Source organism: Erigeron canadensis, chromosome 4 (assembly GCF_010389155.1).
Source record: "Erigeron canadensis isolate Cc75 chromosome 4, C_canadensis_v1, whole genome shotgun sequence".
Taxonomy (NCBI): domain Eukaryota; kingdom Viridiplantae; phylum Streptophyta; class Magnoliopsida; order Asterales; family Asteraceae; genus Erigeron; species Erigeron canadensis.
In genome coordinates this window covers 20015503-20030835 of record NC_057764.1, presented here as the reverse complement: position 1 = coordinate 20030835, position 15333 = coordinate 20015503, and the positions used below count along the sequence as shown (strand labels likewise).

The 15333-nt window shown below is 33.8% G+C and overlaps 1 protein-coding gene across 1 annotated transcript; it reads right to left on the bottom strand.

Annotated features, from left to right (window-relative positions):
- Positions 1-282: 282 nt before the first annotated feature.
- LOC122596503 (non-classical arabinogalactan protein 31-like) lies at positions 283-1981 on the bottom strand. The gene is made up of 2 exons (XM_043769092.1): positions 1541-1981; positions 283-860 (listed from the first exon to the last, which is right to left on the bottom strand). The coding sequence occupies exons 1-2, from the start codon at positions 1938-1940 to the stop codon at positions 535-537; spliced, it is 726 nt and encodes a 241-aa protein (XP_043625027.1). The 5' UTR covers positions 1941-1981; the 3' UTR covers positions 283-534.
- Positions 1982-15333: the final 13352 nt, after the last annotated feature.

The following is a 15333-nucleotide window of genomic DNA, read 5'->3' as shown; positions in this document are numbered from 1 at the left end:
ACCTTTGGATCAAAATCAAAAGTCAAGATTCAAAGATGATCTTTGAATCTTGACAATTGATTTAAATTCAAAAGTCAAGATTAACAACTTTACCCCTAAAGTGTTTAGGAAATAACAACTTTACCCCTAAAGTGTTTAGGAAATCCTCATCCGTTTTTGATGCATTGGATAATCTGAAAAATGACTAAATGAGGACTCCTCCATTTAGTGAACATTTTAATTAACTTAAATATTTACAAATATTTCGTATTGTCGAACCTACTATATATACACCATTAGATGTATTTCGAAATATTTATCTTAAATTTCAGCAAATTTGACTAATACAAACTACAATACCATCCCTCGTAACAATAACATGACCATCTTCATTCTTAAGTTCTAAAAACAGAATCCAAAGGACACACTTCATTACAATTGGTCCATAAAACCAAATAGCTAGGAATATAAATTTTATAAACTAAAAATCATAAAAGTCCAAACACAACCCCTCAACTAACCCCCAATATTCAAATCACACCCCCATACTTTTATTTAATGGGCACATGGGGTTTTGGAAGAAGGTTCAAATGCAAACGGACCCACATTGAAGACCTCATAAGGAAGTGGTTTAGCATCAGGGGTAGACAATGGTGGGTTCTTTCCAGGGACCAACAATGAACCCTTGACTCCAGCATGAAGATTAGTTGGTGCATTGCATGTAGCCATGGGTGAGGTTAACAGGCTAACCCTGCATGTATGGGACCCATATGTGGTCAAAGTCTTGACTGGCTTGATGAAGAAGTACCCATTTTTGTCAGTTGTACCTTTTACCCTCAGTGGGTACTTTGTATTGTTGCATGTTAGCATCACCTCAGCTCCTGTTTCAAATTTCAAACAAAAAAAAAAACTCAATTGCATTAGTGACTTGTACCTTGGTTATGCTAATTACTAAAGTTTGTATTTGGAGTTACCAATAAAGAGCCTGGTTTGTTAGTTGTGCATTAATCACTTGTACTATATGTAAGTGTATGGGGTTTTTTTGGTCTTTTTGGTTTTTGGACACAAGTTTGTATGGTATTTAAATTTTAAAATGTGCACTAATTTATACATTAAAATTGTACCATCATATACTATGCTGTGCTTTGTTAAATTGTACCAAGGACAAGTTTGTCTATACTTGCAAGTTGCAACCCAACAATCCATAGGTAGTGAGTCTTACACAAAGTTCTTAACAGCTTAATTACACTAATAGAATTTCACTTTAAAAGTTTACAAGCTTAATTCCCTCATTTCTTTTAAAATGAAAAAAAAAAAAAAAACAAATTAAATGGTTTAAAAGGTTAGTGGGTCACAAAAATATGGAATTAAAACTTTCTAGCTTCATCCAAAAATTAAATTAGCAAAGGACCATTTTATGCATGTATGAGTTCTAATTTATCATAGTTTCTATGCATAGTTAAGTTGTACGGTACAACTCAACAATGCAGTAATTTTACACATGCATGCAAATTAAGTTTTTAAAAAAAGTAAAACAAAAAGAGAGTATAGATATATATACCTTGAAGAGGAGTGGCACCCAAGAGTGTATCAACTCCCTTATACTTGCAAGCCTTACAATAAACAACACCCTGAACAGCCACAAGCTTCCTCGCCGGAATCGGAGAAGCCACCGGCGCCGGCAAGCTACTAGGAGGATGAACCGGTGCTTTAGTTGGTGAGTGAACCGGTGCATGAACCGGAGCTTTAGCTGGTGCATGAGCCATAGGTGGTGAGGCCACCTTGCTGTGGTGGTGATGGTGGTGGTGTGGTGCCGGAGCTGCTACCGGCTGGTACGACGGCGCGTGGTGAGGGGATTGTGTCCAGCTGACATTATCATTAATGTCATTGCTAAACACATTTTTTATCATTAAGCATGAAATTAGTACAAGGATTGAGAGCAAAAGACTAGAAGAAGCCATTTTAGTTGGTGTGTATGTGTGTGTTTTTTTGGGTGGAAATGCGTGTGTAAAAAGGGTGAGAAACAGTGAAGATGGGATGGTGGTATTTATATAAAATTTGAGACATTTGTGTGTTTAAACTTTAAAGCAGAGGTGAATGGGCCCTACTTGATAGATAGATTAATAAATTTGAATTTTTTTAGGTAGATTTATCTTTGTAGTGATTCTAATATATTGGTATTTATATTGTTAAACATGTTTCTAAGATATCAGTAGGACGCATGATTGATAAACGTTTGACCCGTATAGTAGCCGGACCCAGTGGACATGTATTTCTGCTTTTCATATTCTCGGCAGACAGGTATGATTTTTTAAACATTTCTCATTTTTCGTCTTGCACTCCTTTGTGGCTGGAAGTCTCTATGGAAGCAGTCTCTCTACCTTTGTGTAGAGGTAACACTGTCTACAGCTTACCTTCCCCATACCCCGCGCAAGGATTGGGTCATGTGGTTGTTGTTGTTGTATCTTTGTAGTGTTTATATGTTAGGGGTTGGCAACGGATGGAATATAGGTGCGTGATGGATGCGACACCACCACTTAACACAACCGCCAACGCTCCACCACATGTCGTGGTGTCAAATGGCGTGGTCACACCACGCACTCGACCACTCACTTTTGCCTCTTGATTTGCGTGCCAACGTCTCTTTTGACCATATAAACGGCTCTTTCTTTTCTTTTTTTTAATACTTTATTTACTTTATATATACATACAACTAACAACATAAAACACACACACTACAACTACAAAACACACACACCACATTCATTTTCTCTTTCAAAAACACACTACAACTAAAACATATACACACTAAAAAAATGGAAAAACGTATTGGTTCCACCCCAATCATCGACGAGTCGTTCAAATGGTCCAACGATAGTAGTTTAGAGGTGTTTGCGAACGCCATTGAGTCCGAAGAAGTCGAAATTTTCACGGCGCGGTCACGGGCGAAGCGTAAAATACGTGAACCGCAACCGTTGGACCGCTGCACAAAGGTTGCCCCGCGACTACTTTTGTGAAGAACCGAAATACGACGATGATTTTTTTGAAGATAGGTATCGTAAGTCTAAAAGACTATTTTTAAAGATCGTGCATGATCTTGAGTCGAGATACGCATATTTTCAGGACTCGTATGATGCCCGGTTGGCCAAGAGTTTTACACCGATACAAAAGTGCACATCTGCCATCCGGAAACTTGCAACCGGTAATCCGCCAGATGAGTACGACGAGTATTTAGAGATGGCCAGGAGAACATCACGTGAATGTCTTCAATTTTTTTGTGACGCTATAAGTTGGCACTTATAGCACCGAATATCAGCGTAAACCAACAACACAAGATATCCAACGTTTGTTTGAAGCACACGAAGAGAGGCATCATTTGCCTAGAATGATCGGTAGTCTAGACTGTACACATCTTGTCTGGAAGATGTGTCTAATGGAATGGAGGGGTCAATACAAAAGGGGTGATCACGAGTACCCCAATATTATGATGGAAGCAACGGCGTCTCTGGATTTATGGATATGACACACCTTTTTTGGTCCTCCGGGTGCTCTAAACAACATCAATGTGCTACAACAATCTCCCTTTTTCCTCCCCGAGCGTATGGGCACTGCACCTTACTGCCCATTCTCTGTAAATGGGCGTACGTATATGTTTGATCAAAAAACCGCATGGTCCTCCGATCAAAATAAGGAAGGGGTTTTGACCAATTCGTTGGCGATTCCCTATCGGTGTAAAGCTTTGTGAAGCTTAATGCCACAAGATCGGGTGTGTTTGTGTTGGCAGTGGAGACGACTTCGTAGAGAAGACGACCACGTTAGGTGTTCGGGTGAATGAGGCTTAGTATCTCGTAGAAAAAACTTGATGCCTTTATTCGTGAGGTGAGTTCCGTAATTCTAGCAGAAACATCCTTAAGCAGCCTTCGTAATAGCAGATTTACTTACGGAGGTAGAGCTCCTGAGGGGTATATCCTTAGTATAGACGTGGGTACTATCTAGTCGATGGCATATATCTTACATGGTCTACATTTGTTAAAACGTATAAATACCCGACCGACCTGAAAGAAAAAATGTTCAAAACAACACAAGAGGCGGCTCGCAATGATATTGAACGGGTATTTGGTGTTCTCAAAGGAAAATGGCATATCGTTGATCGACCGTTTTGACAACGGTCAATAGAAACAATAAGGAACTTGGTGTATGCGTGTGCGATTCTACACAACATGATCATTCAGGATAGTGGTCGTGCGATCTGCCCAGTTCATATAGGAGATCCAGTTGTCCAGCCAAGTAGTCATCGGGACGCCTTACCGTAGATACAGGACGAGGAGATACATTTCTGTCTCCGATATGATCTGACAGAGCATCTAGCGGGTCTAAACTTACTACACCTCGAGTCGGACGATGAGTAGTAGTCGTATTTCTATTCTAGTATGTTATTTTTTTAAAATTTGTTTTATGGTTTTCAAGAATTATTATGTAATGTTTATGTATTTTAATATTTTTAGTTTAATGAAATTTAATGTTTAAATAAAATAAAAATTGTAAGATGGGTGGTGAAGTGAGTGGTTAGATGTCAATGAAATTTGGATGAGTGGTGGGTGAATGGTGGAGTTGAGGTGACATGCTGTGATTGGTTAGAAGTGAGTGGTGAGAAAAGGGATGGAAGATGGGTTGCCAACCCTCTAACTTTTTACGGTAGTAAATTTAAACTTTTCACCACCATCAATGTAAGAATGTTACAGAGGTAAATTTTGTTTGATAAAATTTCAATACCTTCTATTCCCGATAATGTGGTCAAAACAAGGATGCAAATCAAATACTGCAAATTATTCACACAGCAGTTTGAATTTACAACCTCCAATATAACTAATTAACTTATTTATGTTCGGTCGCTACCATAAAACACTCAATGACTAGATATTTTCCAAAAACCTGCAACTTTGTTTTTTTTAAAAACACGGTGTGAATTACTCGTGAATATCAAGAGGTCTAAAGGGATGGTGAATATATATTAAAAGATAAGAGTCTAATAGTTCATATTTATTAATTAAATGTAGGATTGTTAGTTCGCATCTTTCTTTTTTTTTTTTTAATTTTTCAATCAAGATATATAACATTTATATGGTAGTATAGATAATAACACCAGGTCAATTAACCACAAGGTAATCCCCTAAGTAGTTGTTGGATTAAGATCCTCTAAAGTTATTATCTATAATTTCCTATAAAGAGGATTGAGTTTAAGAAATTCAGCATAATTTTTGTTCCCAAAATACCCAACTTTATTTCTAAAGTTTCAAACTTACACTTCCACTCACACAAAAAAAAACTCACACATCCTAGAAACACATATCCTCACAAACAAAAAACTCATTGGTGTCTTTCTTTATTTTTCTTCTGATGCTGTTGGCGCCGTAATCAAATCCTCACCGGTGTCTTTTTTTTTTTTGTTTTTCTTGCATGTTTCGTATTTGATCACCGTAAAGCCGCCGCAACGCGCGGGCACCGGGCTAGTTAACTTCATTGGTGAAGTTGAAAGAATCTTGACTTTTGGATTAAAATCAAAGGTTAAGATTCAAAGTTGATATTTGAATCTTGACCCATAATTTTAATCCAAAGGTCAAAATTATCAACTTTACCTATAAAATTAATAATAACATTAGAAGATCTCAATCCGTAGTAATTAGCCTAATGTTTCATTTAGTCAGCATAACTTGGTTATAAATAGTTAGATTGGGATAATATTGATGACCAAGTTTGCCAACCATTGTATTAGCATTTGGTTACCATAATCGACATGGCCGCTTCTATCAATAAAAACATGATAGAGAATAACAACATTCTAAGACTAGGAGGAGTGGTGGTGGTGGGAAGGAGAGGCGATTTGCGCCATGTGATATGTGGGGTACATTGAGTTGCCCCTCAAAAAAAGTGAAAATGAATGTGTTTTAAAAGTGAGATGACTTGCGTCATGTGACACTTTTAATGATTTTTTTAGCCTTGTTATTAATTAGAACTATTATATTCATATAATTAAAACATAAACATATATTATAGATAACTACATATTTGTATTCAATTTATTTAATAATTATATAATCCAATTCCATCAAAAATTATATAATCTAATTTCATCAAAAACTTTTAAAAAAAATAAAAAGTAAAAGAAAAAACTAAAGAGGTGTAAAATGTCTTTTTTCTCTTATTTTCATGAAAACTAAAGGGGTATTAAATGAATAATATAAAATAATAAAATAAAAATTCCAAAACTTCGATCTTCTTCTTTCAATTGAAGTATCATTGCCAGACTATACACCAGGAGATCGGATTTTTTGCTTATTTCCACACACACACCTATACACCACACATACGCAAACATATGTATTTATATATATATATATATATATATACATATATATATATAGTACATAAAAAACAAATAAAAAAGAAAAGATATCCACTTTTCTTACTGAAGTTCGTGCGAGTCAAAGAAGCGAGGACGAGCTGTGTGGTTCGCTCAAGCCCAGGATCACCCTAGGGGGGCGGTGTTCTGGGCGACTTTGAGAGGAAAAAGGCTTGATTTGCCCTATTCCTCGCCCACTCCGCTCAGTCTAATTATGATAACTTTTATGCACAATTCATTCGACTATCCAAGCATTAATTACTTGGAAAGTCCTTCAACTTGTCACTAAAACCTTTTTTGGGGCTCGAACAAAAAAAATTTCTATTCGGGGGAAGAAAAACGGTTAAAATCTCTTTTATGGGGTTCCGTACAAGTAGCCAGTTAAAAATAGGGCTAATTACTTGAAAAATCCTTCAACTTGTCACTGAAACCTTTTATGGGGTTCTGACAAAAAAAAAGTTCTATTTGAGGATATGAAAACGGCTAACATTACTATTGTGGGGGTCTCGTGTAAGTAGCCGGTCAAAAAGTATTTTAAATGTAATTTCTCTTTTATTTTATTTCATTTATGGATTACATGGAAATTTCAAGTCGTATATATATTTCTGGGTTCCTTCTCCATTCCATCTTCATAACCTCCGACCAACTTACCGCCGACACCACCTAAATCCGACTACCCTTTTGCCATTACAGATTTGGGATGCCATAATCACATATTCCATATGGTAACGTCAGCTCATCATCAACATCACTAGTATATAATCACATCATCGGAAAGTCAAAAACAACATACATTTTTCCGGCCACCCCACCACCACCACCACAAAGATCAGGCCACAAAACTCATAAAACAGTTTTAATAATATTGATTGTATCTTTGTCCCCATTTAACCATTCTCATGTTCAACTCTTATTAAACAACTCAAGTTAAAGATTTGAACCTTTTACATAACACCACCGCAAATCTTCATAGCCGCCACCATAAAGTTTATGACGCCGACAGCAGTGGTTTTGAAATGGAAGTGGCTACATGTGATATGGTACAAGGGAATATAAAAAAGTGGCTAATTTGAAAAAAATTTGTTGGAGCCTCAAAAAAGATTTTAGTGACAGGTTGAAAAACTTTTCAAGTAATTAGCCCTTAAAAATAAGGATAAAACCGGTTAGCTACTATACACGTCAGCAACAAGTCGTCACGGTCCTACTATAGTAATTTTAGCCGTTTTCATACCCTCAAATAGAACTTTTTTTTGTTAGAGCCCCAAAAAAAGTTTCAGTGACAAGTTGAAGGACTTTTCAAGTAATCATCTCAAATTTTTTTTTGTGCAAAAAATTTCAATTTAGTACAACTTGTTCAATTAGACTTTAGATGGTTTTTGACATGTTATTTTCGGCAGCAGACTAGCAGGTACCATATTTTCTTTTCTCTAGCATGTGACATAGTTTTATAATATTCAGATGGCATTTTAAAATTATACTATAACTATATATTAAATTAAATAAATAAATAACCAGGTCATCACAAAAAGCCTAAAACATTTCTCTTTTATTGGGGCATTAGAAATATGCTACTATAAACTATTAAATTATATATATACTGTTGATTCAAACCTGTATAACATGTTAATGATGATAATTAAGTATTTTATCAGTTCATTATGGTACTAGAGAGAAACTCACAAACAACAACAGTGGTGACGACAACAGTGATAGTGAATTAGTGATGGTGGCGAAGACCAAAGATGGTGATAGCAACGGTGATGGGTGATGGCGGTGACGGTTAATGGCAGCGGCTCTAAAGACGGTAGTGACAGTAACGACAAGTAGTTTTAGGTATTGATGTAAAAATATTGATGCAAAAAAGATACTATAGTTATTTTATAATCGAGGATATATTTTTCGAGAATCACTTAAGGAGATAAGTGGAGTAATACTAAGTTAAAAGGTATATATGTTATTTGTGTCATTTGTGTTTAAAATATGGGGATGGGAATATGAGGCTGTTAGATACCTAAGTTTGGTGAAAAACCTCTCACATACCTTTTTTTAAAAGGTAAAAATCATGGGGGGCCATGTATTTATTTAAAATATTAAAATATTAGTATGTGAAGGGTTTTCACCCAAGTTGGGTGCATAACAACCTCATACTCACTTTTCCCATATCTATAACTCTTATAAACAATAGTTAACCAAGCATTTTAAAGTCCTCTTGCAATCTAAAACTAATTTGAAAAATTGCCATATAAGATTTTATCCTATGTGTCAACTCCATATTTTTCTTTAAATAAACTATATATTTAGAAAACAAATGAACCTACATATGTTAAAATAAATAAATATATATATTGTAAGAATCTAAGATCTTCTCAATAGATAAAATGATAAATTCTCTTTAGTTTAAAAAATCACGTCTATACCTAATGATATTTCATTATCTTTTTTATTCAACATTTATATGAGGTTCCTTTCGTTTTTTTTATGGTGATTATATAAAAGTTTGCTCAGGCCGTTGATTAGTTGGAACTTTCATCACATTAATCATTAGTGGCAATATTTAAAGTTTATAAGCTTTTTTATCACCACTAAATTATATTCATCTTATATGAATTAAGAGCTTTGTATAATATCATAACTTTCTAAAAGAGTTATGTTAAATCTTTCGTTCATATCACCATGAAAATTATGTACAGTTTTTGGCTTAATTCTTTTTTCTTTTTTTGAATTTTATGATAATGGTTAATATAATCTCTTTTTTTTTTTGTTTTTTAACAATACAATTTTTCATTGTGATGATGAGAAAAATATTATGATGGTAGACGAAGAGTTAGTTCAAAACAAGTGTATATAACAATTAGTTTAATGATTGGATAATGAATACGTTATTGCTAATTTAATTAAATGAAACTAAATAGATTGTTCGTCCATATGTTTTTTTACGATCATTATTGATCAATTCCATTAACTCATTTGTTCACATATTAAGTGTTTCATTAAATGTTTTTTTAAGCAAGTTTAACTCAAATCTCACTTTATTCAACACCTTTTTAAAGCAGTCGCACATCGTGCGGGTAAAAAAATCCTAGTTAATATATATAATTGTCTTTCAATTTTGGAAGTTTTCATCGTATCTTATTGAATCAAAAGAATTGATATTAATAACATCGTCTTTATTATTCTACCATATTATATTAGCATTATAGTATACCGTATAAGTTTATGATGCATGAATGTAATAAATGAATAAAAACTTATAGTATTAATATCATGGCGTATAGAATCAACTACATGGGGTGAATTCGTAAAAAAAAAAAAAGCAGTGAGAGTAAAAAGTAAAAACCGTAAACAATTGATTGGAATGTGGGTTTTTAGTTTTCTACGTAAAATCATTTTATTTACTGTATGTTGAAACCTTTTTATCGAGTAGTGTGCAAGTTTTATAGTGGTCAGGAAAAACATAAATATGCAATAGGTGAAAAATCCAAGGAGGAGCAGATTTTGGAGTTTTGTTAACTTTTTTGTAGGCAGGTTAGCCCTACATTATCAGCATGGGTGCTTTTTATAGGATTTTTACAGCATTCTCATTTCCCAACGGTAAAAAATTATTTTAAAATTGCAATTTGAATTCACATTGGTTATTTGGGTGGATGACGTCAGCTCTTTCTGTAACTAGCCGTTGAATCGTTATGTTAAAATGTTTTGGTTATAGTCATTAGTGTTTGGGGAAATGATAAACCCCTAAGAGGGGAGGGAGTAGTTGCGGTAAAGGGCTTCCCCGATAGCGGCTCCGCGTGGGCACACCACCGCCGGTGGTTTGCCGAGGGAGAGAGAAAGTGAAAATCAGGGTTGTTCACCGATGGGGGAAGAAGGAGAGAGAAGAGAGAGAGGAGCGTGTAATTGGTTGAGTGAGGACCTACAATGATCAAAATCTGTTTTTTTTTTTTTTTGTTATTTTTTTCGAAGTTGATTGATTTTCACATTGAAGAAGAGAAGCAGCATATGTATGAAGAAGATGAAAATGAATATTTAGATCTGTTTTTATTTTTTTAAATATTTTTACTTATTGTTAATTGCATTTCAGTCCATGCAGTTTATATATAAAAATGTTTTTACTTATTACTAATTGCAATTTAGTCCCTGTAGTTAAAGTATTTATGTTTTTACTTTTTTTTTTAATTGTATTTATATATAAAGATGTTTAGGTCTATATAATTTTTAAAAAAAGTATAGTATTAAAAATAAATTAAAAAGTAATAATGAGGTGGAAATTGGGGAAAGATGGGGGAAAGTGCCGTCAGTGATTTAGGGAAGATGGGGAAAGATTGGGAAAAATTGAGGTGTAAAGTTTTAATTGATTAGTGTTGGGGGAGGATGGGTGACCACTCCCTCCCCCCTAATAATATTTTTATAGAAAATGACTAATCATCGTACAAAATAGCCTAAAAATCCTCCTAACACTCTAAGAAAGTGACATGTGGTATCCACTAATTATCTCTCATAATCTTGCCCCCTGATTTTTCTACATTTCATCATCCAATAATTATGAGAATTTTTAGGCTATTTTATTAGAAGGATTAATTATTTCCCTATTTTTAAACATCTAATATAAAAAAAAAGTGTAATTTACTCATTTTTTCTTTTAATCTCTATCATTTGAATCCACCAAGTATCATGATCACATAATAAAAAGAATTTTTAAGAGGATTGATTAAGATAATTAATCATTAGCCTAGCATTTAACTAGTGATCCTCTCAACTAACCTTAAAAGGTTAACCAAAAACATGTCAAATTTTTTAAACTAAATTAAAAGGTTGAGACAAAAATTATTTTAAAATTATTACTTTTGATTTTTTAGCGTTAATTTTCTCAAGTATTTTTGAATGTGAGTCTATAAAAGTCCATTTAGTTAAAAGTTAAAATTTATAAGATAAATAATCTAATAAAGATAATTCATTGAGACTTTTTTCATGATAAATTACTCTCCTAGTATTCAAATATCAAACGACTTGGTCTCGATCAAGTGTAGAGGCTTCATAACTTTCTACTCGAAGTACATTCTCTGTTCACAAAGCTATCATACTTCAATTTATTGTGCTAATGTTAGTGCCATCTATCTAGAAATCGTGTCCAAGCTCAATGCATCATGCGTATTGTCATATTGAAGTAGATAATACATTTTGTGTGTGAGATGTAGCCCATGGATTTATGCGCATTCTCCTTTTTCACTTTTGCTATCAAACATCCTTCAATGTTACTAAGAATTTGACAGGTACCTTATTTGATAATTTTTGGGTTCTCCTCCAACCTAAATTGTGGGAGTTTGATCCCGGTTTGCCTTGTACCGAAAAGAAGCCAGTAAAAGGCAATGTGTTCCGATGGTAAATGTCGACGGTATGAAAAAGGTAAGATCATGGACTATAGTTGAAGAAGTGACCCAATTGCGGAATTTGGGCTTGAGGGGAGGATTATTGGGTGTAAACCCATATATTACATTGGAAAAAAAAAAACTTTAAGCATATATATAAGGTTGTGGGCTATTCTCTTTATTACCATATGGTTTTAGAATGGAACTGCGTTGAACTTATATTGCGCTTGATGAGTTGAAAATATAATTCCTACATTATAATATAGATCAAGGATTCATATTCAATTCCTATAGTAGCATGGGTTGAATGATATGCCAACGGAGTTGCCCCTTACAAACAGAACGACTTTTCTTTTAGAAAATATAAAGAAATTTATTAAAGGAGACTTTTCAAGAAAATTGCAAAAAGCTCAAATATGAAATGCAAACAAAATTAACATCCGATTATCAACGGTTCTTCTCAAATCATGTGCTTGGAAGTTGGAACCTTGTGTCAGCGTAAATGTATAATCATATGATATAAACGGGCTGTGGAATGTAGAGTGGGCTATGGCCCAAAAGATGCCATAGTAATATCAAATACTACTTTCAAGATTGGGCCCATTATAACCAATAAAAGCATCTTAATCCAATAAGGAATTAGTTGGCCACCCATGACCCATTTAAGAAAGAAATACATACTTCCATAAGTTTTTGAAAAATCAGGTGAAAATCGAAAATTGAGAATAATTTTTCTTATATTATTATTCCTAAGTTTTTATTTATTTTTTGGGTGGGTGGGTGGGGGAGTGTTGGGGGGGTGGGGTTTCAAAAGATGTTTTGGACTGTTTCTAACGTTTAGGAGGTGTATATATGTAAATGTTTATAATTTTAGCCACCGAGGTTGACGGTCCATAGGTAAGGTTATTAACTTTTAAGGTATACTAATCGGATTCGAATCTCAATCTTTACATTGTGAGATGGATTTAAAGAGAGTTTTTCGGAAGACCTAGACTACATACTAAGTATCATGTGATTTAAAAATGAAATAGTTTATCATTCTAACAATATTGCAAATACCCTCAGCGTGGAGTCCATAATGTGTTATAATATAGTGGATGCATGCACGTACGATGCGACAGTGATGAGTGGTGACGTTGGTGGTGATAGGTAGTGGCGGCGGCTAATGGTGGTGGCGGTATTGACGACGAGTAGTGTATACAATTAATGTAAATGTAATTGATAAAAAGGGTAAGTGTAAAAGTTTATTAAGATACATTTGACCAACTATTTGTAGCTTTGAAAAAGAGGAAGGAGACGCGGAGAGAGAGGGGTTTAGCTGTTGATTAGTATAAACTAATGAATAAAATCATTTATAAGATGTGTTTCATGGTTATAACCACTTATTAAAATCATATATATATATATATATATATATATACTCTCTATATAACTAAGAAAGAATAATTTTTTGCTTAGTTGGCATTAGTCTTTACTTACCACATCATACTTTTTCCTAGTTGGCAACTGGTACTTGAGGCGGTGACCGTGGTGACGGCGTCGAATAGTGTAGGTTGATGTAAATGTAATTAAGATAAAGATGGTAGTGAAGAGAGTTTAGAACACAAGAGTTTAATGTGTAAAGTTAGTTAATTATGAACAAATAGGTAATTTTTTTATAAATAGTAAAGAAAGAACGTTAATTAAGGATATCAGTCATTTCTAAACTTCTCTTTTTCTAATTTTTCAATATAATGATAGTATATTTTTTCATAATGTAGTAAGGATGATTTAATATGATAAGATTATACATATGAAATATTCAAAAAAAATTACCATTGTTTTAGTTTTTTTTTTTAATTTTTTAAAGGTGCGAATCGGATATCACATGGATGGTTTAAACTATATTGTCTTAACCGGGTCCACGTTAAATAGTTCATGGGTTTTAGGCATTACAAACCAACTTAAACTTTTAAGGGAGCATGCAACCTAAAACAGGATCTATGTTCTCACTATTGAACCTATAACTATAAACATAAAATAAAATTCTAATACTCTAGTAAATAATCAAAAACTTACTAAAGAAAAATAAATAAATAAATAAATAAGATTACATACCTTTTAGTTGTTATAGTAAACAACTAAAATTATCCCTTTGGATCTCTTAGAAGCAAACACCACAAAACTCGTGCCTCTAATGGAATCACACCCGACAACTCAAAAAAATAACTAAGTGTGGATGAACTATAGAAGAATTCTTCCAAGAGAAAAAAGAAGGAGGCGAATACTCAAGCTAAGAATGTGCAAAAAGAATGAATCCTAAGGCCCTATATATAGCGTTGGATAACCTTCATGGTTTTTCTATCCTACCGATGTGGGACAAATTTCCCAACAGAAAACTTTCTTTTCCTTCATCACATCTACTAATTTTGAGTCTCGAGGGCAACCCAAAAAGACTGTGTTTCTAGCAATCATAGTTATGACTTAGATACCTAATCCAACAGTCTCCCACTTGGATAAGTCTAATAACTATTATTGCCAATATAACTTCCTAAATGATCAACAAATTGTAGCCTCCAAAAGCTGTTGTCGAACTCTAACCTAGTCAGTTACGTGTCCTTAGATAAGAGATCATATAATCCTTCGTTCTACAAGATATCATTTGAGCATGAGACATGAAACATAATCAATCTCATTGTCCAGTACGTTGTTTCCCGATTTCTGATTTGTAATGACATAGAACTTCTAATTGAACACATCAATTTAGTCCTGGTCAGGCCTGACACTATATGTCAACATCAAATCATCGAGGGCCCAAAAGATATCGTTTTCCTGTTAGGGCAAAAGGAACGAATAAACTTTGACTTATATGCTTACACCATTTACTCATCAAATCATGCACAACAATTCGTTTTATAACATCAAGTTACTAATGCGTTTACATATTATCAATGCACAACTAACTTGTAAACCACAACTCATATATCTCCATTTAAAGATTATAAGATATTATCGTCTCAGAATTACTCGTAATAAATTCCATGAAGTAATTCTCTGAGCGTGGGTTAATCCAATACTTAAATCTCCATTTCAAAGTACTCACGAACATTGCAGCAATACCATTGCTATGCCTAAAGAACTCTTTAGACAATCTACAAATCCATTAATGAAAGTCTTTATTCAATACTTACTCCCAAAATTATGATCGACTGTGGAATTCGAATGATCAAATTATTCGGGAAGTAAAAACATGAAAAGTGAAACACAATAATAAACAATTGACAAAAGGTAGTAAACAAACTCATAAATAATTCTCTATTATTTAATCATCAAAAGTCAATCACATTTATTTTGTTATAAGTTTCAAACTAACTATCTAACTATTAAAACTAACATGATCTCTCAGCCCAATGCTCCTAGCATGCTGATTGTGTTTAACCATACTCAGGATTCTCTTCAGATGAAACCCTCTTCACTACGAGGTGACCTTCTTCTATCTTGTGTCTGATAAAATGGTATTTTTTGTCGATATGTCTAGATCTGCCATGATCTCTTGGTTCCTATGTGAATGCAACCGCTCCTTCATTATCACAGAAAATTTTCATTGGCTCC

Bases quoted from the DNA above. Each gene is read 5' to 3' on its own strand.
- LOC122596503 (XM_043769092.1), bottom strand. From the start codon at position 1,940: ATGGCTTCTTCTAGTCTTTTGCTCTCAATCCTTGTACTAATTTCATGC. The intron at 861-1,540 runs GTATATATATCT...AATTTGAAACAG, and splicing joins GGGTGCCACTCCTCTTCAAG to GAGCTGAGGTGATGCTAACA.